Here is a 25,899-nt window from a genome sequence, read left to right on the forward strand (position 1 = left end):
AGGCTTCCTTGTCAGTACATTCGTGTCCTGTGACCAAAGTGTGTGGTGTCTTTAGCCATAGTGTTTTACTATGGAGGTCTCATAGGTGGGCAACGGCAACAGCAAATTACATAATGTTTAGACAGTCTCTAGGATACTCCACTGATCAACATCTCTATAAGAGTCATCTTATGCCTGGCAATGGAATTCAGGTATAACTGATAACCTATGACTTTGGGGACAAGTAAGGTCCCCTTTATAGACAACTCCATTAAACATTTATATGACTATTCTGCATATTCATATATATGTATAAAGCTTATGAAACAGATGCCTATATGGTTTTTTCAAACATCCTTAGTGTTGGTTACACCCCCACCCATCTCTTTCTCTCTACCTTCCCTCCTCCTCCCCATTTTTATCTCCTCCTCCATCAGTTTACCTTTTCTGCTTCATACCACTTGTATTCTACTATCCCCTTCCCTTCTGATCTTTCTTCAACCAATGCCCTATTTCTAGTTTCCTGACTTCTTCATGTTCTCCAAGTTAAATGCATAAATCTAAAGAGTCGACATTAGATCTACTTATGTATGAGAACACACATTCATCTTTCTGGACCTAGGTTATTCGTTCTGTATAAAGTTGTCCAGTTCTATCCATCTGCCTGAAAATTCCATCACTTCATTTTTCATTACAGATAAATGAAACATCACATTCCAAGGTGTCTTAGGGTTTTATTGCTGTAAAGAGACACCATGACCATGGTAACCCTTATAAAATAAAACATTTCAGGCTGGAGAGATGGCTCAGCGGTTAAGAGCACCGACTGCTCTTCCAGAGGTCCTGAGTTCAATTCCTGGCAACCACATGGTGGCTCACAACCATCTGTAATAGGATACAATGCCCTCTTCTGGTGTGTGTCTGAAGAGAGCAATGGAGTACTCATATACATAAAATAAATAAATAAATCTAAAGCTATAATAGAAGATATTTTAAAAAGAAAAGAAAAAGGAAACATTTCATTGGAGCTGGCTTACAGTTTCAGAGGTTCAGTCCATTATCCTCAAAGCAGGAAGCATGGCAACCTGCAGGCAGACATGGTGCTGGAGCAGGAGCTGAGGATTCTACATCCTGATCCAAAGGTCGACAGAAGCAGGCAGTCAGGAGGAGGCTCCTATTCCACGCCGGGCAGAGTTGGAGCACTAGGAAACCTCAAAGCCCACTCCCACCATGACACACTTCCTCCAACAAGGCCATACCTCCTAATAGTGCCACTCCCTGTGGGTCAAGCATTCAAAACCACGAGCCTATGGAGGCCATCCCCATCCAACCTCCACACCAGAGCACCATGACTTGATTAACCATTCATCGTTTTCTGAGCATCTTGGCTGTTTCCATGTCCCAGATGCTGGCCCTGCTTTGAGTTCTTGGTTTTAACATCTTCCCTTCCCACTCAGAACTTTCTGCAGTGCTGTTTTCTCTGTGGGGGCAACTTCACCTGCTTCATTTTCTAGTCTCCTGCCTGCTCCCTTCTGTCTTCCTTTTTTAATCGGCTTACGTTACTTCATATTTTCATTTAATCATGTATTTTTTTAAGTTTTTATGTGCAGAGGTAGTGTGCGTGCGTGCGTACATGTGCACATCAGCACTGTATGTGTGCAGTCCTTATGATGCTAAGAGAAGGAATCAGATCCCCTGCCAACTGAGGTTACAGACGCTGGGAGCCATCATGTGGGGTTCTGGGAATCAAACCCATGTCTTCTGCAAGATCAACCAGCGTTCCTAACCACTGAGCCATCTGCCCAGAACCTAACTGTATTTTAAATAGGAAAACCCCAATCTCTTTGTCACTGCAGGTGCAGTATCCAGTGCAGAGTAAGAGATGCCTCCTGTATGTGAGACTGGCAGTGGGTTCTGCCCCTTAGCTCATGAGTACTATTTACAAGGAGTATCACTTTATTTCTTCAGCAAAGCCCAAGCATGGTGCTGGCATTTGTGCTTATTTTAAATGCTGCATGGTTCTTCAAAGAGTGCTATATGCTGCAATTTGCTTATTTAGCATTACTTGGGTTCCTAGTAGCTACGTGGAGAATCAGTTAAAAGCATTATATTATGTTTAACATTCACAGGTAAGATATGCATTAAAAGCTGACGACCCTACCAAAAGAAAGCATGCTGACCTTCTGTCAGGAAATGGAAACACTAGTTTATGATGCGATATTATAAAACAGAAAGGGAAATGAGTACAGGCCCAGAAAATCCAAATTCAACATGTGAACTCAGGATTCCTTCCTCACAAGCTGCATCTGTGTCACAGCATCGCCACCATGTGGCCACATTCAGAATCGCTCCCGCTCTTGTGTTTATATAAGCTTGAAGCGTTTTCTTAATTCAGAAGGGAACTAATTTAATTCATCTCTTGAAAACTCAAAATTTTATTATGACTCTTTAATCATCACGGCTCAATACAGAGTTGTCACAGTTTGTTGTTTTCCTCTCTGATGGGTTTCAACTCTTTCATTTCACTAATATGCGAAAATGTCATAAAACATCAAATAATCATGACCAAGAATAACCAAAAATATGTATGGATGTGAGGGGGGGGAGGTGGTAATAAATGTTTATGTGTGATATTGAGGAACAAGTCCAAGACTTTATTAGGCAAACATTCTACGACTAAGTTATCTCCTAAACCCCTGAAAATTAACTCCTGAAATAAATAAACCCCTGAAAATTTCACTCCTTAGTGAGAATGTCAATTAGCAATTTTACCATGCAAGGGAAGAAAGGCATTTTGTCAACCAAAAGCTCTCAACACTGACAAATTTCTACATTACACTATGCAGCTAGCACAATGAAGGTGTTCCCAGGTATGGACCTCTCAGAGGACAAGGACAGTGTGGTCACCCGATAATTCTTCTCGACACATCCTAGTGTAGCTTCATACCTCTGGTGGCAATCCAGTCGTATGCAGAACAATTGGAACAAGTAAGTAATTATTCTATCTTCTATCTACACTTGTTATTCTATAACACAAAGTCTTATGCTATGTGTTAACATGTCAGATAATGTTAACCGTCTATTCATTTCTGGCTTTCGATTTCTGCAGGGGTCAAATAACATAAAAGATTTTCCTCGATGGCCCCTTCCAGATTTGAGATTGTGGAAGCAGATACATCCCAGTAAGTGGTACATCTACATTTTGATAGGGTGGTAATGGGTGGTAGATGGGCATACAACTTATAGGGTGGTAGTATATACCTTATAAGGCAGTCATGATGTGAAAAAAAAAGTTGGAAAATAAAGTTTTTAGATGAGCTGCTACACACTGAGAATATTCTGGCTTTTTTTAAGGGGCAGCAACTCTGAATTCTGAGAGAAAGGACTGGCACCATAGAAATGTTCTTGATTAAGAATTCCAGCACACTGGATACCCAAATGATCCAGGTGTCTAAGGGGCAGACATGTGCTTGACAGGCTGTGGTTACTTGGGTTACAGAGAAAGGTGTAAATTAATTCCGTAAATTCAAAGGGAGCGGCTCTAGGTAAACATAGCCATCACTCTATCACTAAACTCACTGGAGCAAAGTCACTTTGGAAACCTAGGGGACAAGGAAGACGCCTCTGAAGGTGGAGAGCCAATGAAGCTAAACCATCTCTCTACACTTCATTTCTCCTGTAGCTATTTCTAGAAACTATTGTTCAGCAAATACCCAGGAGGTGAGAAAGTCCCTCAAAGAATGACAAGCAGGAAGGGAAGTTTAAAACTATCAGCAGACTGTAACAATGTGTCACAATTAATTAAAATAACATGCAAACATGTCTTTGTTTAAAAAAACAAGTTATAACTAGACCTCATTCTGGGTTTAACTAAAGGATTGCATGCTTCGACATTCTATTAAAACGTTTTCAGTAGCCACAGTGGTCTATGAATCCGCAAAGCCATCTCTAAAGCCTCATATTGCTTCAGAGTGAGGGGGTGGCCACTTACTCAGCACCCTTCTTAGACCTTGCTGTACAATACTCTCTTTTAGCATACACAAATAGTCGTTCCGGGGGACTCATGTCATGCATGTGACTGTTTGTATATGCTTAGCTCAGGGAGTGGCACTATTAGGATGTGTGGCCTTGTTGGAGTGGGTGTGGCCTTGTTGGAGTGGGTGTGGCCTTGTTGGAGTGGGTGTGGCCTTGTTGGAGTGGATATATCACCTGTGGGCTTTAAATCCTAGCTGCCTAGAAGCCAGTCTTTTCCTATTTGCCTTCAGATGGAGATGTAGAACTCTCAGCTGCTCCTGCATCATGCCTGCCTAGAAGCTGCCCTGCTCCCACCTTGATGATGATGGACTAAACCTCTGAACCTGTAAGCCAGCCCCAATTAAATGTTGTCCTTATAAGAGTTGCCTTGGTCCTGGTGACCACAGCAATAAAACCCTAAGTAAGTGCATTTTGGGAGACACCTCAGTGTCTCTATCGGAGGCATATGAATTCAGTGTGGTTCTACGTATACTCTTTATCGTCTGTGACAACAAGCATTGCGCAATGATACTGATTTCTATTAACAGTGTAAGCTATTTACCATCTTCCTTAAACCCTTGGAACTGCCAATAACTCTTACACATCTGTCCCTTTACTCTATGGTCAGTCATTCTCATTCTTACCTTAATATGATTTTGTTCCTTCCTAAATTTCCTTCCCCACATCTCACGTGACTGTTCCAGCCATGTGTGCTATACCATTATCTCCTGTCCAAAATATTGAAGTTGGTTCCTAAGAACCCCTCACATATGAGAGTTGTCAGCTCCGTAGCAAAGCTCCACTTACTTTGGACCATTACTATTTCTTTTTTAATGAAAAAAGTTGTGGGTACACATTCACGGTGCACACTGACATGTTTCATCAAAATGTCTACCTGTGTACGTGCTCGTGGGTATTGCAGGTGCATGTATGTGCATATGGAGACCTAAGGTCAACGTTACTTTTTTTTTTAAGATTTATTTTATTTATATGAGTACACTATAGCTGTTTCCAGACACACCAGAAGAGGGCATCAGATCCCATTACAGATGGTTGTTACACGTTTTTACCAGTTCCCATCATGGTATTTGAAAAAGGTATCTCTCACTGAACCTGAGGCTTGTAATTCAGCTAGACTGGTGCTGTATACCAGTTTCCTCTAAGACTGAAACATTCCAACCTGCTTGCTCACTAAGATAGGTTCTCTCTGTCTTGCTTCCGGATGAAATTAGAAACTAAGTCAGGGGGCTGGTGAGATGGCTCAGTGGGTAAGAGCGCCCGGCTGCTCTTCCAAAGGTCCAGAGTTCAAATCCCAGCAACCACATGGTGGCTCACAACCACCTGAAATGAGATATGACTCCCTCTTCTGGAGTGTTTGAAGACAGCTATAGTGTACTTACATATAATAAAAATAAATAAATCTTTAAAAAAAAAAAAAAGAAACTAAGTCAGTGGACCGCAGGAAACAGACGGCCCTCTTGAGAGGGGGTGGGCACCTTTGGAACTGCTGATGGCTTGTACGGAATGAAAGACAGAGGAGCAGCTCCCTCTTGTCCATGCCTCACTGTTAAAGCCGAGACAGCTCCCCGCATTCTGCCCTGAGGAAGAGTTATAGCACTTGCTCTCCGACGTCTCTTGCATGCAGGTGGCAGACCACGGAGTTCTCTGCACAAAGACAGGGTCCAATTTCTCCTGAGAAATTGCCCAGAGAAGAGGTTCCGTTCCTCTAGAGAACTTTGACTCAATCATGGCCCCGTGTCTTCAAGCAGCAATTTCTGCTTTGTTATCTAGAGAGGTTAATGCTACATAATTACATGATGAGATGCATTATTTATATTAAATATTTTAATTAAAAACACTTAAATTGCCAAGATAAATTTTCTCTGAAATTGCAGTAGAATATAAGCAAATACATATTTACACATAAGTGTAAAAAAAGAAAATACAAGCAGCATCATTAACCTACAAAGCCTACTTATATATTATAATTATATTAGCCAGGCAGTTTTAAGTTCTGAAGCCAAGTCGGAATGCAATCACTATAATCACATGGAGGATTCTCTACCCTACTTGTCATCACCCATTTAAAAACATGCATCCGATATACTTACATTACAAACTATGAAAGGATCTATCCCATCCGCACTGCATAAGAAAATCCATTAACTGGAATAATTGATCATATTAACAAATTATAATCTTGCCACACAAGCACATGGGTCCTTTGCGCGTGACGATGGTCTTGCACTCCTGATCCTCCTGTGGCCTCTGTGAATGGAACAAAAGGACTTTGCATGACAGATGTCTTGACCTGGGGCAATGGATGGATGCTCTGTCTGTTTCTAATACCAACTGATTAGGAATGATATGCAAAAACAATATATTCAGCAATATGTACCTCTCCCTCTCTCCCTCTCCCTCTCTCCCTCCCTCTCTCCCTCACCCTCTCCCTCTCTCCCTCTCCCTCTCTCCCTCTCTCCCTCTCTCCCTCTCCCCATCTCCCTCCCCCTCCCCCTCCCTCTCCCTCTCCCTCTCCCTCTCCCTCTCTCCCTCTCCCTCTCCATCTCCCTCTCCCTCTCCCTCTCCCTCTCCCTCTCCCTCTCCCTCTCCCTCTCCCTCTCCCTCTCCCTCTCCCTCTCCCTCTCCCTCTCCCTCTCCCTCTTTCTCTCCCTCTCCATCTCCCTCTCCCTTTCCTCTCACTCTGTTTTTCTCTCCTCAGTAAGTAACAATGCAAAGATTATTTAGGAGTCCATTAAGCGAAAAAAGTCAGGTTTCTTAAACAGTTATTTGCCAAGCATAAACATTTACAGTTCCTAAAAATTCCCTGCCCCATCCCAAAAATTTACCTACCCTACTGTTTCCTTGTTGGGCTATAAAGTTTATATTTAAAATGTTAGCAATTCCTCTGCAATTCAGCATAGTTATTTTTGATGTGCAAAATTCTGGCTTTTTTTTTCAGACTTGAATGACATAAAGTAGCATTGCAGACCTTCATTTCAGCGCTGGTTTCAACATCCCTCACCAGAATAATATCAATGGAGAGGGACTGAGACAAGCCCAGAGAGCAGCAGTCTGAAAAGGGATACAATGCTACAGAAGAGCTCTTGCTTGCCTAACTGCATGAGCATTTAGTTTCAATTCTTTTTTTTTTTTCACAAAAGCCCTTTTATATAGCCATTTTAACAAAACAAACCAAAAGGTTTACAAAAGAAAAAATAAAACCTACAGAAAAAGAATAACTGGCTTCATAGGTTCCCAAGAGGAAAAATAAATAAATAAAGGAGACAATATCAACATGCTCAACAATAAGGGGTTCTTTTCCTTACTTACTTTTCCTTACTTAATACAAAGTACAAGCAAAGGATACACATACTTAAAATAAACTTCAGGAGCAGACAACAGTCCTGGAAATCCTTCAATCAGAGCAAGGCAGGAATTTGTTGTTGCTGTTGTTTATGCAAATGTGTACAGACCAGGATATGTAAATGTATGAAATGAAGTTATCACATCAGACCATCACATGAGTCTACCAACGCATGTTGCATCTATAATTCATGAATATGGTCAACAAAATTATGTTCACTTCAATTTGGTTACATTTAAAGAAAAAAAAAACCCTTTAAATAAAGTGGTTACATTCAAACTTTAGCTTCCTTCGTACCACTACCACCCTGCAGATTTCAGCACTGCTAAGGTATTGCAAGAATGCCCAACCCTCTGTTGTCTAACCATATATCAAGCTGCACTGCAGTATGAAGAAAAGGATGCCAGACTCTCAGCCATGGCCGAAGACAGTTAGGCTAGCTTTCTGACCCTTTCTGCTCAGAACATGAAAGATTAAAGACTAAAATTGAGAAAGACTAGGAGATTTTAGAACTGGCAAATTAAGTCTAAAAGATGAATGAAGGCAAATTGATCGTGGCGGCTGAGCAACCTCGCAAAGTCTTATTTATGCCTTGCAAAGGAATGAAATATGGAAGGTTTGCTGCAATGTGTTCACAGTACACAGACTAGGGAGAGTTCTTACTTACAAATCTTGTAAAAAAGTACTTCCAGAGGAAAAGGGGGGGAAAGTCACTAACTTCCAGAAGACAAAGGTTTAATTGTCAGACATTTACAAACCCCCTAACCCAATATACAAAGTGTCCAGGGTGCACAGGAGGCAGGCAGAGCCAGAGAGACTGGACACCAGAGTAGAAAACACATACTGATTTGATGCCCTTCTCCTGCCTGGCCCACAACAATCCTGTGACTTCTCCTTAGTGATGATTAAAATCTGCTTTCTAAGTCATGAGCTCAGCTACTAAAGTTCACTGTGGGCCTCCCATGGGGGCCCCCCACCCAGTCTCCTCAAGTGGCTATCCCACAGCCCCTCCCTCCTCTGCCCTAGGATGGAAGAGTCACCACAGCCATTGTCAACCCTTGTCATGGGCCAATCATTCAAAACAGACTTGGGGTTGGGAAGGTGAGGGAGGGAGAGATAGGTAGCAAGAAGCCTTAGCAGGAAAAGACATCTGCTGTCAGGATTCACGACCTGAGTTTCAACTCAGATACCACTTTGAAAGAAAGCACTCCTGAAAGTTGTCCTCTGACCTACACACACGTGTATACACACACACACACACACACACACACACACACACGTACAATTTTAAATTTTATATAATTAATTAAATTTTAAATTTTTTAAAAAGATTTAGTTATTGTTATATGTAAGTACACTATAGCTGTCTTCAGACACACCAGAAGAGGGCATCAGATCTCATTACAGATGGTTGTGAGCCACCATGTGGTTGCTGGGATTTGAATTCAGGACCTTTGGAAGATGAATTAGTGCTCTTAACCACTGAGCTATCTCACTAGCCCCTTTATAATTAATTAATTAATTAGTTAATTAATTAATATAAAAATTGTTTAATAAAACAGAACATGAGGTCTCATGTTTTGCAGTGCTATGCTGGAATTGGACTGCATATGCAGACCCACAAGTGCTCTGCTGCTAAGTTGCAACCCTTTGAGACAGGATTTCAAAACTATCACAATCTACAGGACCTTCAGACGGATGTATTTTCTTGTTGGATGACCAATAGGAAGCCAGTCCTTTGATGTGGACAGAAAACACTCGGAGAACTCTCTTGGCCACAAGATGTCAGTAAATTTCCACATTCTGCTTTGCAATGCTGTGAAGGGGGCTTTCCTTCCAGATGATGCTGAGAGGCATCCTAGACATCTGGTGCTGAGCAAGGAAAGGATAAAGGGCTCTAGTTCTTCTTAATACTAAGTGAAAAACTATGACCAACCAAGAAGGGATGCAGATGCAAAGAATCTGCAATATCATTTCATGCTATCTGGACCTTTATAAATTTGTTTCTAGTAAAATGGAATCTAGTCTACATGTTTAAATAATTAAAATTTGATGATTTAAAGTTAATACTCAAGAGTGGAAAAACTAGAATTTTTATCAAAATCCTCAGGAAATCAATAACTTGTGTCAGCAGGACAAATCCATTAATTGGAACAAATTTACTTTAGAAAATAAAATATATCTTCTCATTCAAAATTGACTAAGAAAACCCTAATTTGTTTATATTATAAACCTTCACTTAGTCTTTAAATTTTACCTATTTGGGGGAGGGGGGTTGTTTACAGTTTCAGAGGCAAAAGTCAGCATTTGGATGGCCCTAGTGCACAGGCCAGTGATGAGGCAGACAGAACATCTACGGTGGGAAGTAAATAACAGACCAAAGCTATCACATCATGACCAGAAAACATAGAGAGAGCGAGCTCACTTTTATAGGCCTTTTTCCTAGAACTCACTGAGCTGTGAGTCCATACATAAATTAGCCCATTCATGAGATCAGAGTCTTCACAAGAGCCCAAACTTTGGCCATTTTTTTCACAATAGACATTAGCAGATATTGAAGATCTAAGCCATAATCTTCCGCCCCAGTTTAAAAGGCTCGCATACCTCTCACAATACAAGATACATTCAGTCTATCTGCAATTGTTTTCCTTGACTTGGTACCAGCATTGCTCAAAAGTCTGAAGTCTTCTGAAACATTGGCAAATTTTCTCTCCTCTATTTTTTTTAAGTTACCACACAAAGGCATGCATTTATTTCATTATAGAATCTTCATACATGTATGTCATTCCACTGTGTTCTGATCCATCCCTCTCATCCAGTGCCCTTACTCTCATGTCGAGGAAGTGGTCCCCTGCCTCCCACTAAGAAGTTCTGCTCTTCTGTCATTAGCATCACATTACTCTCTTTTGTCCCCCTTCATCTCTTGCTTAGCTCTGAGATCTCTTCCTCTCATCCCATGGTCCCCTTTCAGGCACACATGCAGTGAGGAAGGCAGAGAGAGATAGAGAATGAAATTGTACATATGAGAAAAAAATGGCATATTTGTCTTTCTGAAGCTGGCTCATTTTACTTAATGTAATGATCTCCAGTTGCATCTGTTTTTCTGCCAATGTCCGGCATGATCTAAAATGTTTTCATGACTTCATAAAACTTCATTGTGTATACGTATATGTATTTTCTTTACCCATTCATCTGCTGGTAATATATAATCCTGTTCCATTTCTTTGGTAATGAGAATAGAAGTAGGCATGGATCAGCAATATTTCTGTGGTACGTTGACTTAGTCTTTTGGGTATTTATATGTAGGAGCTGAATAGCTTAGTCATGTAGTCGTTATTTTTAGTATTTTGAGGAACCTACACCAACTTCCCTAGTGGCTACACCAGTTTTCATTCCTATTTACCCACGTGGATGCTGTCACCATTAGGGGTAGCTCAGTTACTCATGGTGGCATATGAGATTTATCGAGTAGTACTATGGTCAGATGGTGGATTATATATTCCCCCAATACCCATGAAAAACAAAAGTCATGATAACAGAGTGTAGACTAAATTCTTAGGAAAGAAAGAGAGGAATGATGGGAATGATTTCAATAATCAAGAAAGAGGTGAGCGGGGCCATGGTGGCACACAACTTTAAACCCACCATGCAGGAGGCAGGGGCAGGAGCATCTCTGTGAGTTTGAGGCTAGCCTGGTCTACAAAGTGAGTTGCAAGTTCTAGGACAGCCAGGGATACACAGTGAAACCCTGTCTTTGCTGGGGGAAAGGGGGCGGTAGGAAGAAAGGAAGGAGGGAGGGAGAAGAGAAAGGGCTGAATGATAGTCAAAATGTATGGGGCCATGGGGAGACAGGAAAATAAGAAGTGGCCACACGACCATGGACTTTGCTAACTGTATACAGCAGGGTTATTAATAACATTGGCAAAAAAGGAGGACATTAAGCTGGGAGACAGATGGGTTGGGGTGTTCAGGGACGGAGGGAGTGGTGGGTAAGTATGATCACATATATTAAATGAATATATAATATGGAAATTTCAAAGAACAAAACATATACTTTTTAAAAAATGTATAACTGCAATTCTCACTCTTTGTTGGGAAGAAAACTCCGAAGCCCCAAATATGAAACAAGTCAGGACAGTAAAATTGGCCTTGGTGACAGCAGACTGGAGGGGCTAGTAACTGGAGATAGAACACACACATACACACGCACACACACACACACACACACACACACACACACCATCCGTTCTGGCAACCTTAAATTTGATGATGGAAGTCGGTCTGCGCGTCCCTCGTCCTGGATGGTGGATCAGAACTCGAGACATCCGCTTCATCAGACCTCACATCAGAGACTGCTGTGGGAAGGCCCAGTGTCTGACAGTGAGCTATGCTGGAGAACAATCATGAGACACCCCACAGACCGTCAAGGTGGAAAAAAGCTAAAGCAAACTAAGACAAGAGGACAAGGGGGCTGGGTGTAAAGCTTCTTCAACCCTTTTTTCTCGCTCAGTCATTGAGGCCAGAGGTGCAGGCCTGCTCATGTCACAGCAACCATGTTGAGGAGTGGCAGTTCTAGAGTAGGTGTGTCTCTGTGGGCATGGACTTTAAGACCCTCAGTCTAGCTGCCTGGAAGCCAGTCTTCTCCTAACAGCCTTCAGATGAAGATGTACATATTCCTGTACCATGCTGCCTTGATGATAATGGACTGAACCTCTGAACCTGTAAGCCAACCCCAGTTAAATGTCCTTAAAAGAGTTGCCTTGGTCATGGTGTCTGTTCACAGCAGTAAAACCCTGATGAAGACAGCCTCCTTTCTGTATGGAGTAGCTTACTGGACGGCCAGGGTCTGAAAGCAGGAAGAGTTCTGGCTCAGTCAGTTGGCATGCCCTGCTGCAGAAAGCGATGTAATCAAGGGACACCCTTTAACGAGTTGTGCCACACCTGAGTGCATGCATACAGCCAGAGGCCTCTAGAGCAAGTGGAAACACGCCTAGTCCATGGGCCTTTGAAGTCTTTAAGAGTTGGCAGTTATTCCTGGAATGCAAAGAAGAAAAGCTTCTAAAGTGAATGCAGTCCTGCCTCTGGCAATATACTTTCAAAGACAAACTACTATTGTGTGTTCAGTGGTGTGTGTGTGTACATGTGTCTGTCTCTTTCACAGTGTGTGTGTGTGTGAGTGTGTGTGTGAGTGTCAGTGGATGTGGTTTTAAATAAACACCAACAGTTTCTGCAGTACACAAAACACCAAGATGATGGTGAAGAGACCAGAAGAAGATATCAGATTCCCTGGAGCTACAGTGGTAGGCAATTTAGAAAGCTAGGAACCAAACTCTAGTCCTTCACACGAGCCTCAAATGCTCTTAACTATTGAGCCACCTCTCTGGCTCCCTCCTCCTTTCTCGTTTTCACTCAGTCCAAGATTCCAGCCCTGATAGGTAGTCAAATTATTAGCTAACTAGCCAGACAATAAGTTTAATAAAAAAATCAATGGGCACCGGAAGCTGCTGCAACATGGCGGATTTGTCAGTCGCTCCAACAGCCCTTGAATAACAAACTGCTGGCCTCTCGGAAGTCTTCTGAGTCAGGTTTCTCAGGTAACTCTATAAAGTTTGGCTTTCTTAGTAATCAATCTATGTAAATATTTTTACTACAAGCCGTCTCTTTCAATAATATTGTCACCTATGTACAGAAGAAGAAACAAATCTATCAGTCTGCCTGTCAGTTAGCTCCAGAGAGTACTCTTTCTTAACAGCCAACAGTATTTGGATGTGGTTTTAAATAAAGCCCAACAGCTTCTGCAGTATGCAAACCACCGAGATGACGGTGAAGAGATAAGCAGCTCTGTAGAACTGAACTGTTTGTACAAGAGCCACATGACCGCATAGTCTTAATATTCTGTACCTCAAAATATTTCCCCAAAGAAATGTTTTCAGTCCCTACCCTGATCCTTCCCTCCATAAACAGGTAGTGGGGGGCGGGAGTATAAGACTTCCTGCCTAGTTTTTCCTCCAGCATTGTAACTCAAGAAAACCAAATTTACTTCTATTCACTTTAACAATGAGCCACTATGCTGACCTTCTATATCCGCACTTACCCACCCTTTTAAGAAAGGAACGTGCTGGTTGGATTTATTTACCTATCATCTCCAGGGTTGTTGAAGCCTACATTGTATCATTAGAGAAAAGTCATGGTCCTACAGGACCATGGGCCATTTTAGTCTACAGTAAAACATATTTCCTTTTATATACAGTCTTGTTTTCTATACTTCTGTCTTCTCAGAGAAAAGTGGAACAGGAAATTCAAGTCTTTTTATTCTCATGTGTAATATGCTCATGTCAAATAATGACTCATCTCAGGAAATTTGTTGGAAAATTTGAAGAACTTCAAGAACACAGGACTGCTCTTCCACTGGCTCTCAGTAATGCTATGTTCTAAAGGTTTCTTTGTATGTGTACTAGTGTATGTGTGTATTTGTATCATGTGCCTGTCTTGTGTTCATGGAAGCCAAAAGAGGACATCAGGTCTCCTGAAACATGAGTGCTAAGAATCCATATCCTGTTGGAGCAGCAAGAGCTCTTAACTCCTGAGCTACCTCTTTTGCCTTCACTGTTTTCTTGATGATAAAACTGCTCCAATAGTTTCTGCTTTCCCTAATAAACTTCTAGCAAGTAACTTATGGTTTACTAAAATTCTGTAAGATGACTTTAAATTTTGTTTCATCTACCTGGCATGGTGGCCAAGAAAATAATTACCTGTTGAAATTAATTTACCAGTGAAGTTAATGTGCTTTAAAAATAAAGTAGCTGGAGGATGTGGAAGAATGATGTGACATGTCATCATCTAGACACGACATGGCCAGTGTGCTCATGAACTCACTGCACCTACAGCTGCCTATGTAAGAGCAAGCCAACAGTTCAGTCAGCACTCCAACAGACATCCTTAACTGGACTGAGAGTTACAAATGGTGGGGAGGGAGACATGGTAGGACAGTGAGCATATACTGGAGGAACCTGGGAGAAGTAGGCAAGGAGAGTGGGTGGATATGGTCAAGCTTCCACACAATTTCAATGTATGAAATTACCAAAGAATAAATAAGATTCTTTAAAGAAAACAAAACAATCATGTGAAATTTTGATGGCATCATGAAGCTAGTTAACATGTAGTACGATTTTGACTGATAATAAATGGATTTCGGGCCAAAAACTCACTTCAGATAGCCATCACTGTCCTCATTTGTCTGTGATCTTTGAAAACACTGCTTTCAGGATCTCTTGCACAGCACACACATTGTTTTTCTGAAGTTGTTTCTCACCACTTGTGTTCCAGGGTTTATAGGGAAGGTCACACTGCAGTCCTCCCTGTGAGTACATGAATCTCCAGCAGAGTGACTAAAACACGCTCTCCCCTGGGTGGCTTTCCCTGTCAGTCAAAGATCTCAGGTCAACCCATCAGAAGTAGAGAATTTCCTGCAACAGTTTTTCATTTGGTTTCTGCCCAACCACTTTATAGTTTAAACCTCAAATATATTTAAATATATGTAAAAGCACAAAAAACAGTTTAGCAAAACACTTTCAGAGTGTATAGTGATTAAATAATATGCTAAAGACAATACATGTTTCCCTTTCTGGTTCTAGTATAAAGTAAATTTTTTCATTATCATTTTCTGGGTATTACTCACTGCAAACAAAACGTCAAATACTAATGACACAAATATGTACAAGTGTGATTCTTTTAAAGATATATTTTTATTGTTTTACCTGTGTGAGTTTTACCTATATGTATGTGTACCACGTACACAGGCCAGAAGATGGAGTCAGATCCCTGAAACCACACTTAAAGATGGCTGTGAGTTGCCACGTGGGTGCGGGGAATTGAATGCAGATCCTCTGAGAGAGCAGCAAGTACTCTTAGCTACTAAGCTATCTCTCTAGCAACTGCATACATATGTTTTTTTAATTTATTTGTGTATATGAGTACACCATTGCTCTCTTCAGACATGCGAGAAGAGGGCATCAGATCTCATTACAGATGACTGTGAGCCATCATGTGGGTGCTGGGAATCGAACTCAGGACTTCTGGAAAAGCACTTGATGCTCTTAACCACTGAGCCATCTCTCCAGCATAACTATCTTTTTTTTAAATCTGTTTGTTTGTTTAGAAACAGGTCTCACTATATAGTTTTGGCTGTCCAGGAACTCACTAGACTTGCATTGGTTTGACCAGGGTAGCCTTGAACTCACAGAGATCCATGTGCCTCTGCCTCCTGAGTCGCTGGGATTTAAAGTATGTGCCACTACACCCAGTTCAGATATTAAAATTATTAAAGTTTTAAACAATGACTATATTCAGATAGTCATCAGTATCCATCGTTGGTGAAAAACAAACAAGTATTTGTTGTAAAAGGCACCATAGTTGAAGCCACGTAAAACCAGCTCCCCAGGAGGCTGAGGCAAGGTGGACAGCCTTGCCCTGTCTCAAAATAAACCTTACAAGGGGGTAGGCGCAGAAGGTGGACCTCAGTGCTAATCTCAGTGCTAATTTGCTTACCTAGTGCCTATACCTTGGGTTCAATCCCATTGCCAGGAATTTAAAAACAATACACCTCTTAAACTTCAACCTCAAATAACAGAAATAGAATGTAAAAGGAACAACTGCACTCCCAACTTAACATCCAGGATTAAGAATACCGGGTAAACTCAAAACACATAAGGGACGGCTAATAGCCAAAAAAATGTGCCGATGAAAGCTAACAGAGGATCTCAGTGGGAAGAGGAGAAACCACATTCTTATCAAGTCCTCAAAGACAAAACTGAAGCAGCCATTCGAAACACACAATGTCTCAATGTATTCAAAACTCCTAAAGTGAGTTTAGCCAGTAAGAAATAGTTACATAAAAATAGGGAGCCGGCAAATGGCTCAGCAAATAAAGGCGCTCTCCCGCCAGGCCTGCCAATCTGTTTCCCACAAGTGGAGAATGTATTTCCTTTAGTTGTCTGATCTCTCCACATGCCAGCCATGGTATATATATGCACACACACCACACAAATACATAGACATATTCTTTAAAATATAAGCAAGTTTGCTTTTAAAAGATGACAATAAGCAAATGACAATGTTCATTCTGAGGATGATTAGTCAAAAAGGGTTAAACATTAATCTTTTATTTGGATTTCAATCTAGATCCTAGTCAGATATAGTGGCACATATATTTAATCCCAGCACTGAGGAGGCAGAGGCGGGCAGATCTCTTGTGAGTTGAGGTCAGCATGGTCTACACAGTGAGTTCCAGGACAGCCAAGGCTAAGCTGAGACCATGCCTCAAAAAAATAAAAACTAGGTTGTAGCATCAGCTATTCCTACTGCAGTCAGTCACAATAAGTAAGTCAATGTACAAAGAAAGGTAACTGTCATCTAGTTAGTGAAAATATCTATTGTTCATCCCCTGCAAGTAACCTGAGGAAGAAGATGGATTGCAAAGTAAAATATTACAGCTCTAGCAACATTCGGTTTTGCTATGTAGTTTTGGCTGTCCTGAGACTCACTTAAGATCAGGAAATCAGAGATCTTCCAACTGCCAGAGTTAAAAGCATGCACCACCACATCTGGCTATAATCATGTACATTTACATATATAAATTTTTAGTAAGATTAGGTAATCAGCCTTCTTTTCACAGAAAAACACCTCCTGGGATGAAAGCAGAATATCTGCAAACCTGCTATTGTTCACAAGGCAGCTTAATAAATTACACATGGCTGTTTTTCTGTAGTTTGGCATTTAAGTTTTTAAGACACATGAAGTAATAATTTTAAATACTAAAAGAATATCTAAATTTAACCCTGCCTAAAACTCAAGTGCAAGATTTGAACATTTTTATTTAGTCATTTTAACAAAAGGGAGTGAAGAGGTCAGCTCAAGACCTTGGAAAATTCTACCAGGCAGCCCTCCAATTATGAGATAAGGGAAGCCCTAGCTACCTCATTCCGTAAGGACCAGTTTAAAAGTCACACTGTTCTGCCAATCACATTACTGATGCTCTATTCTGCCACTGGAAAACTGTATAAAAACTGGAAAACTGTATAAAAGGGGCCACCCTGGCATTGCCACCTCTTTCTTCGGGTGCAGTACAGCCCTAGCACGCTGGAACAATAAACTACTCTCACTTTTGCATCCATCTCCAGCTCTCCAACTCTGAGTGGCTCACTTGGGGTTTCCCGGTACCTAAGACTTATCAGAGTCTTACAGGAGTATTTCACCATGTACCTACCCTGCTACTAGGCTATGGGCAAAATAGTTTTCAGCAAAGCCCAGAAGATCCCTAAATCTGAAACCCTAACTGTCTTAATGAGGGCTACTACTGCTATGACACAACACCTTAACCAAAGCCACTTGAAAAAGAATTTATTCAGGACACTTCCACAACACTGTTCATCACTGAAGGAAGTCGGCACAGGAACTCAAACAGGACCTGAACCTGAAGGCAGGAAGTGATTCAGAGGCCATGGAGGGGTGTCACTTACCTGCTTGCTCAGCCTGCTTTCTTGTAGAAACCAAGAACATCAGCCCAGGGTGGCTTCACGATGGGCTGGGCCCTCCCCATCAATCACTAAGAAAATGCTCTACAGCTCTACCTTTGAGACATTTTTCTCAATCTAGATTCCCTCCTCCTCAGACTCTAGCTTGTGTCAAATTGATATAAAACGAGTCAGCATACCAATCACTCCATATTCTATGCAAAGAGTGGTGCTTGCTAGATTTTTTTCAAGCATTAGCTAGGTAGAATACAGCAAAACAGAGCGTGCCTCAGCTGTTCCCTAACACACACACTTGCACTTTACTTTTGGTTCCAAACTTCTTGAACAGATTTCAATTCTAGATTTCTTTCTCTGAACATTTTTCTTCATTATTTCTCTGTATGTCTTTGTTAGATTGCTTCAGTTGTAAGAATATCCTACCTGAAATATTAACCTGAAAAAAGTAGCCAATCCTCTCAATCTATTACGAATACTTCATAATTTTCAAGTTAGCTTAAAGCTGTGTAGAAATCTATTCCTCCCCTAGGCTTTTTAAGAATTCAAAGATTCAATATGGAAGACAGCTTTTTAAAAAATCCTTCTATAGCAGTAACACAAATAGCCCATGGATTTTTTTTAATCTTATGCTTTTCTCAGGGCATTTATATTGATACTTGAAACCTAAGAAAGTATATCGAGGTATGGTGGAGTATGTCTTTAATTCCAGCACTCAGAAGGCAGAGGTAAGCAGATCTCTATGAATTCAAGGCTAGCCTGGTCTACAGATCAAGTTCCAAGATGGCCAAGGCTACACAGAGAAACTGGAAAAATTTTTCAAAAGAAAACGTAAAGTATAAAATCAAACTGAATTTTCAAAACCCAAGTAGAGGTAGAAAGTGGCTAAGAATGTGATCTGGTTGTTTTGCCTTATAAACAAGAAAATTATTTTTGCAAATTATTGTTCCTTTATACCTAATTATACTTACTATACAGAAAATAATAAGGAATTCGGCTTGGTTGCTGTTAAATTGCCTACAGCTCTCCTTAAGAACAGTGCACTTGGGGCTGGTGAGATGGCTCAGTGGGTAAGAGCACTGACTGCTCTTCTGAAGGTCCTGGTTCAAATCCCAGCAACCACGTGGTAATACAACCACTGGTAATGAGATCTGATGCCCTCTTCTGGTGTACTTATTTATAATAATAAATAAATCTTAAAAAAAAAAAAAAAAAAAAGAACTGTGCACTGAATCTAAACAGTCTACTCTTCTTATACAGACAAAAAAAAATTTCCTTTATGTTAAAAGATGCTGATTTGCCAGGGCTGGAGAGATGGCTCAGTGGTTAAGAGCACTGACTGCTCTTCCAGAGGTCCTGAGTTCAAATCCCAGCAACCACATGGTGGCTCACAACCATCCGTAACGGGATCCAATGCCCACTTCTGGTGTGCCTGAAGACAACTACAGTTGTACTCACATAAATAAAATAAATAAATCTTTAAAAAAAAACGATGCTGATTTGTGCTCTTCATGCTACTAAAATCAAAGGTGGAGTGGTGGTGAATTTTTACCTCTTACTTCCAATAACTAGCACTAATCTCCCCAGTTACTAGAGTTAAATGCAGAAATTTAACAAGTATAACACACCATCAGATTTTCCAGAATTTCTTCCAAATAATAAGTTGGAAATTCCTAACCAAATCCAGGATTAGCAACTAGCTACCAGGTGATGATCAATTTAAACACTAAGGCAACTGTCTAATTAACCTATCAAGCCTACTGTGGATCTCAAATCTAGTAACATAGAGGTGGAAAACATTGTTAGGATATGCATATACATATGTGCATAAGTTCTAAATGGGTTTTGGGTTTTGTTATTATTTATTTTTATTTTACAACTCTATCATTTATTTTTATTTTGTGGAGAGACAACCTCTGTCAAGATCAATCAGGAGAAAAAAACAGAAATTTGTTAGGAATTGTGCATACCTTTAAAATTTTAAAGCATACCTTCCATCTTTGGAGTATTATAGGAAACATTCTATAACTTGTTGGCTGAAGTCTAAGCAGTAAAAAGGTCTGTGTTGATAACAGCATTTATTACCCAAAATAATTCAGAAGAGCAGCAGATTTTGAGATATTTGCTTGGACTAGAACTGGTAACTTCAAAAAGAAGTTTCAAAAGGGCAGCTAAGTTTTTCTTCCCAGGCTAAATTATTGGACTTTTTGAACAAGTCCGTTATTTGTATCTTATATAATTAAGACTTTTTATATTAAACATGCTTTAAAATGCTGTTTTCTTTTGACAACACTTTAGTGAGATGCATTTGTAAGAGATCCAATAAGCCAAGAACATGAATAATATTAACCCCTGCCACTTGGAAGCAGGGATTAGTAGGTTAGTCACTAAATAAAATGAAAACATTACCTAAAGTTTCTAAGGCACACAGGTATCTACAATATCTCAAGTGGGATTTATTTGGTGGACCGCAATAAGTTCTCAGAACATTTGCTGTAACTCAGGTAGAAATAGGCAAGTATTCACATTAGTCTGTAGTCCAAAAAGGTATTTCAACTAAAATATGTCAATTCTCACATCTACAGTGGCTTAGAGATAGATGGTCAGTGTTGTTTCTGCAGCTTCTTCAAGCAGAGGTACAGTGCTCAATGCTTTAGAGGGGTTAGCAAATTCCTTTCCCTTTTGTTCAACAATGCCTCATCTCCACTATGTAAAACCTGGTCTCCAGTGCCACTATCTATTTTCTGCCTTACGTTAGGTCTTACTTCAGGGCTATTACACAAAGTGATTACGTTATAAAAGGCCTCCAGATCACTCGGTTCAAATGTTACAGATGGCTTCAGTAATGATTCAGGAGCAAGGGTACTTCCTCCAATGATTCTCAGGTTGATAAATTTGATTTTCCAAGTATTTTCCACGAAAGGGCTACGGATAAGTCCAAAAATTTGCTCAAATATGCCCAAACAAGAATTTCCTCGGTGGACAGTCCCTGCAACTCCAACCATAACTAATCCATGAGGAGAAGACGCACATTTTAGTCCTTGAGAATCAAGGTTGGGACTGAGAAAGAGAAATTCCTCTTTAACTAATGACAGTAAGCGAAGGCTCACGATTTCTGCTCCTTGGTAGTCTGTCGTGTTTTGTTCTGAGGTGTTGTAATAAAACCTAAGCTTGGCGTCATGCCAGAAGTGCTGTGGGCCCCAGTCATCTTGAGGTGGGCCCAGAAAAGGATTCTGAGAATTAAGAAGTTCAAAGAACCAGTGACAGAATTCTTCTCCTAAGCGACGGAAATCGACCTTTTCAGCGTCTTTATCTTCCTTTGCCTGCTGTGAAACAAGAAGAAAGTAAAGTGAAGAGCCACCTCTCACACCCACAGGTCTACCTAAGCAGAGCCACCTCTCACACCCACAGGGCTACCGCAGCTGATTCCTTCCTAAGTGCCAATGCACTGCTTAGAGCAAAGGCACCACACCCTGCCAGAGAGCCTGCTTTTCAAAAAAGGAAGTCAACCTTTTAAATTTAAATTTTGAGCCGGGCATGGTGGCGCACGCCTTTAATCCCAGCACTCAGGAGGCAGAGGCAGGCGGATTTCTGAGTTCGAGGCCAGCCTGGTCTACAAAGTGAGTTCCAGGACAGCCAGAGCTATACAGAGAAACCCTGTCTCGAAAAAAAAAAAATAAAAAAATAAATTTAAATTTTGGCCAAGTGAAATGTAACAAGAACCTGCTGGGTTCAGTGTCACCCAGCTAGGGTGTCAACTACTCAGGAGGCAGAGGTAAAGTTGGGTTGAGCCCTAAGCATTCTCTAATCCAGTCATTCTCCTCCCATCCCCTGCACCCCCCCCCCCACTACCTCCCATTCCCTTTTCTATGCTGGGTTTGGTATCAAACCAAATAGGTCCTCTAGACCTTTGCAGGTTTTCCTTCTTCTAAGAAAGAATCTACCATGTATCCAAAACTAATCTGGGGCTTGCAATCATCACTTTTCTTGTCCTCTGTATGCTGAGGTTACATGCATGTAAGAGTCCACCTATTCTGATATCCTGTCTCTTCAAAACCAATTATGAAACAGTAATATAGGAATGTTATATTTAATCCCCATGAACTTGGCCCTAGAAGAAGTAAGTTTACAAAACTAAGAAATGAACAAAGCTCTTTAAAATATCAGTACTAAGATGAACAGTCAATGATAATGTGCATGACTGTGCACGATTTCCCCCATTACACACATCTCTCAAAACTTTACAACAGGCCGGGCGTGGTGGCGCACGCCTTTAATCCCAGCACTCGGGAGGCAGAGGCAGGCGGATTTCTGAGTTCGAGGCCAGCCTGGTCTACAGAGTGAGTTCCAGGACAGCCAGGGCTATACAGAGAAACCCTGTCTCGAAAAAAAAAAAAAAACTTTACAACAATTGCTTCAAATGGATCCCTTATGGACTGTGAATAAAGGGAATTATAAAAATAAGACAACTACCGTAATTAATAAAACTCATGAGAAATTTGTACAATTTTCTAACATCATCATGAATTCTACTTAATTAAAGCTCTTGCCACTCATGGTATCTGCTCTAGCATAAAATGACTTTTTTTTCCTAACCAGAGTGTCAGAATCGTTTGTAAAAAATGCCTCCCTACCCTCTTTAAACAGATACTTCCAAAGCCAACTGAAATGGGTAATTTTCTATAGTGGAATTAATACTATTTTTGGTTTCGTTTTTGAGATAGGGATTCTGTATGGCCTTGGTTGTCCTTGAACTTGTAGTCCAGACTGTCCTAGAACTCACAGAGATCTACTTGTCTCTGCTTCTCCCCACCCCCAAGTACTGGGATTCAAGGCATGCGCCACCACTAACCAGCTACTGTTTCTTTTTCTTTTCTTTAATTAAAAGGGAATATTACTATAAAAACAACCCTATAAACTAGATCTCATGCTTCCATATATATTTCAAAATATAGTACCTCACCAAGAAAAAGATATCATACCTTATTCTATACTAAACAAAGTACTTGCTATTCAATATATTTGGCATGATATGTGATATTTTTAAGTGTATTTTCCATGTCTTCACAATGAACATGACCATTTCTTTTTTTTCTTTTTAGTATATTAAAGTAAATTGCTATGAGCATTTTTTCCAGTATATTAAGCAAACAAAACCTTTTCCTACTGTAAAAGCTCAGCAATTATCCAGAGTTCAGTCAATTAACATTAAGTACTCAATATCGAACACACACACATACTTGAGAGCAACCAGGATTAAGTGAAAAGTGGAATTTTTTTTTTTAACTTAAGTGAAATTTTTACATGGCTACCGAATACAGACTTATAAAATGAAATCGTTTATAATAGCTTTTCAAATTCATTTAAAATGAAAATATTCATAGAGTATACTTTACAATAATATAATAATTCTCATTTATGGAAAGACTCTCATTCTAACACCCAATTCAATAGATTACATACACATCAATAAATCTGAGAAATATTCTATATCTTAGTTACTTTCATGGTCTTGAAGCATGTAAAGGAGACAGAGACTGGAAAACAAAAGGACTATCAAGCATGCACCTCAGAGCCAGGATTGTGCAGTTTCAGACAGAACAGGGATTTGGAATGTAAGTACAAATCTAATATACCTGCTTAAAGAGCTGGATGTCCTCCGTCTTTGTAACTGGCTCTGCTGTGTCCTTCAGTTTTGGTGACTGTTTTCCCCAGTAATCTTTTGCATACTGAATAAGATTGTGTTTTTCAGCAGTTGGAGGTACAACCACCCCTTGCTTTGCCAAATACTTAAATATGACTTCTCGGTGGACTTTTTTGCGCCTCAGAAGTTCTTCTACATTTTGGCTATACACTAATATTGCATGAATAGCATCTAGAAAAAAAGTAACAACAAACAACAGACAGTTACAAGGCACTTGTTAATTTGCCCAACTTCAGCAAAAGTTTTGATTTTATTGAAAATGATTTAAGCTCTTGTCCTGATTCTTGCTTTTATACAACATGGCTATGGCTTGAAAAGCACGAACTTACCCATCTGTCTGCTTTTTTAAACCCTTAAATTTTAAACTTCCTTTACCTTGCTAGGCAGTGGTGGTACACACCCTTAGACCAGGAGAAGCAGCCGGATCTCTTGAGTTCGAGGCCAGCCTGGTCTACAAAGTGAATCAAAGACAGCCAGGACTACACAGTGACCCAGAAAATTTCTGACCCAGAAAAAAATGTATTTCTATGCCCCAAATACCTAAGATCCATAAACCTTGAAAAAAATGATTAAAATCACAATATATGATACCAAGGAATGTTGCCAAACTTCTGATTTTACAGATAATCAGAGCTGAAAAACAGCAGAATCAAGATGTTTTTAAACTAAAAAGTTGGGCTGAAAACACAGACCAAATATCTTTCAAATAGACTACTGCTGCAAAATAGCAAGAATTAAAAAAAGAAAAAGAAAAAGACAATGCACTCATTACACCTACCTTCCGAAGATCTTATTCCACAGACACGCAGTATCTTTGATGCCCCTATTTCCAACTTCCCTAAAGATGCTATCATCTTTTCCCCATCCATTTCAGGATAGCTACTAAATTTGGTGGTTTGTTTTGGAGGTTTGAGGGTGTTTTTCTTTTTGTTTTGTCTGTCATTTTCTATCCCTTTCTTTTCAACAACATTCGTTTCACTCATGTATTTTAGTAAGGATATTTTTAATGTTTTATAAATGCAACGTACATATGTCCGTTTTGTCTTTTATACAACCTTTTGATTTAAAAAACAAAAACAAAAACAAAAAAGCTGTGGTCTTGCCACTTCCCAACTAGGAATGAATGTAGGACGACGAGGCTGAGCATTCCTTGACATACGTGGATTAAAACTGTCTGCCTTTTATTTGTTTCGGTGGGTATTTACCTAAGACACTGACAAATGGTGTTTATGATTTCACTTCGGGCTAAAAGAAAACAGCAGGAGCATCGAAACTGACACTGAAACATACTCTGGGGTTTCCTGTAAATGACGGGAAAAGGCTCATCTGGTGCTCATCCGGGTCCGCATGTCCGCAAAGCTTTGCCCAGCCAGTACCACGGTCCGACCCACCAGCGCGCCGGGACCCGGCTCGGCCGGCGGGCGGGGAGGCTGCAGAGCTGTGCAGCGCCAGCCCAGAGCGGCCTTCCCGGGGCTTCGGCGACAACCCGGACAGAGCCGCCTCTCCCGACCCGACCCGACCCGATCCCTGGGGATGACAAGGCCCCTGCCCGCGCCTACCTTGGCGGTCCACAGGCTGCACCAGGCGGTTGGTGACGGTGTCGCAAAGGGCCATGATCTCGTCGTTGTCCAGCAGGCCGAGTAGGTTTCGGCAGCCCTCCGACTCTAAGTGGCTGAGCCCCGACATCTCGCCCCCGGGGATGGGGGGCAGAGGACGACGCCACCAGTGTCGCCCTCACGGCCCGCGGGCCGGCCGGCGCCTTGGCAACAGACACCGGAAGTGCCTCTTCAATCCCTCGCAAGCGCCGGAAGGGTCTCGGAGATTCCAGCCCCTCCCTGGGCGGAAGTGGCTAGCGCAGAAAGTCAGCGAGGAAATGTGGTTCCGACTTGGGGCTCCGGCCTCTATTGGAGTAGAATTCCACAGTTCGCGGTTTAAAGAAGTGTCCTGAGCATCCATCCACCTTCCACTCCAGGCTTGGCTAGAAACGAACCTTTGGGGGGTGTGGGGGAGGCTACTCCGAAGAGGCGACTTAAAGTGCGGCGCATGCGCGCGCGTGCCTGATGGTGGAGGCAGGGGTGGAGAGGCCAAGCGAGCTTCCGTCATACCCCTGTATTTTTGAAGGTCTTCTAGCCACTTCTGAGTTAGGGGAGCCAGCACTTTGATATTCCTTAGCTACAAAGATTAGACTACACTTTGAAACGCTCTAGGTTTTAAAAGGACTATAACTTGCTTCTCCGCCTTTGAGATAGCTGTATAATTAATTTTAGCCCAATTAATTGAATCTCAGTTGAACCTCAATTGCCAGCTGGTTG

General features: G+C 41.0%; 1 protein-coding gene across 1 annotated transcript; it reads right to left on the minus strand.

The window, feature by feature from the left end:
• Positions 1 to 17,740: 17,740 nt before the first annotated feature.
• On the minus strand, positions 17,741 to 25,383 carry CUNH3orf38 (chromosome unknown C3orf38 homolog). The gene is made up of 3 exons (XM_085832528.1): positions 25,147 to 25,383; positions 23,520 to 23,758; positions 17,741 to 21,209 (listed from the first exon to the last, which is right to left on the minus strand). The coding sequence occupies exons 1-3, from the start codon at positions 25,271 to 25,273 to the stop codon at positions 20,529 to 20,531; spliced, it is 1,047 nt and encodes a 348-aa protein (XP_085688654.1). The 5' UTR covers positions 25,274 to 25,383; the 3' UTR covers positions 17,741 to 20,528.
• Positions 25,384 to 25,899: the final 516 nt, after the last annotated feature.

The sequence above is a fragment of the Mus caroli genome, unplaced genomic scaffold (assembly GCF_978045245.1).
Source record: "Mus caroli unplaced genomic scaffold, Mus_caroli_1 scaffold_17, whole genome shotgun sequence".
Lineage (NCBI taxonomy): Eukaryota > Metazoa > Chordata > Mammalia > Rodentia > Muridae > Mus > Mus caroli.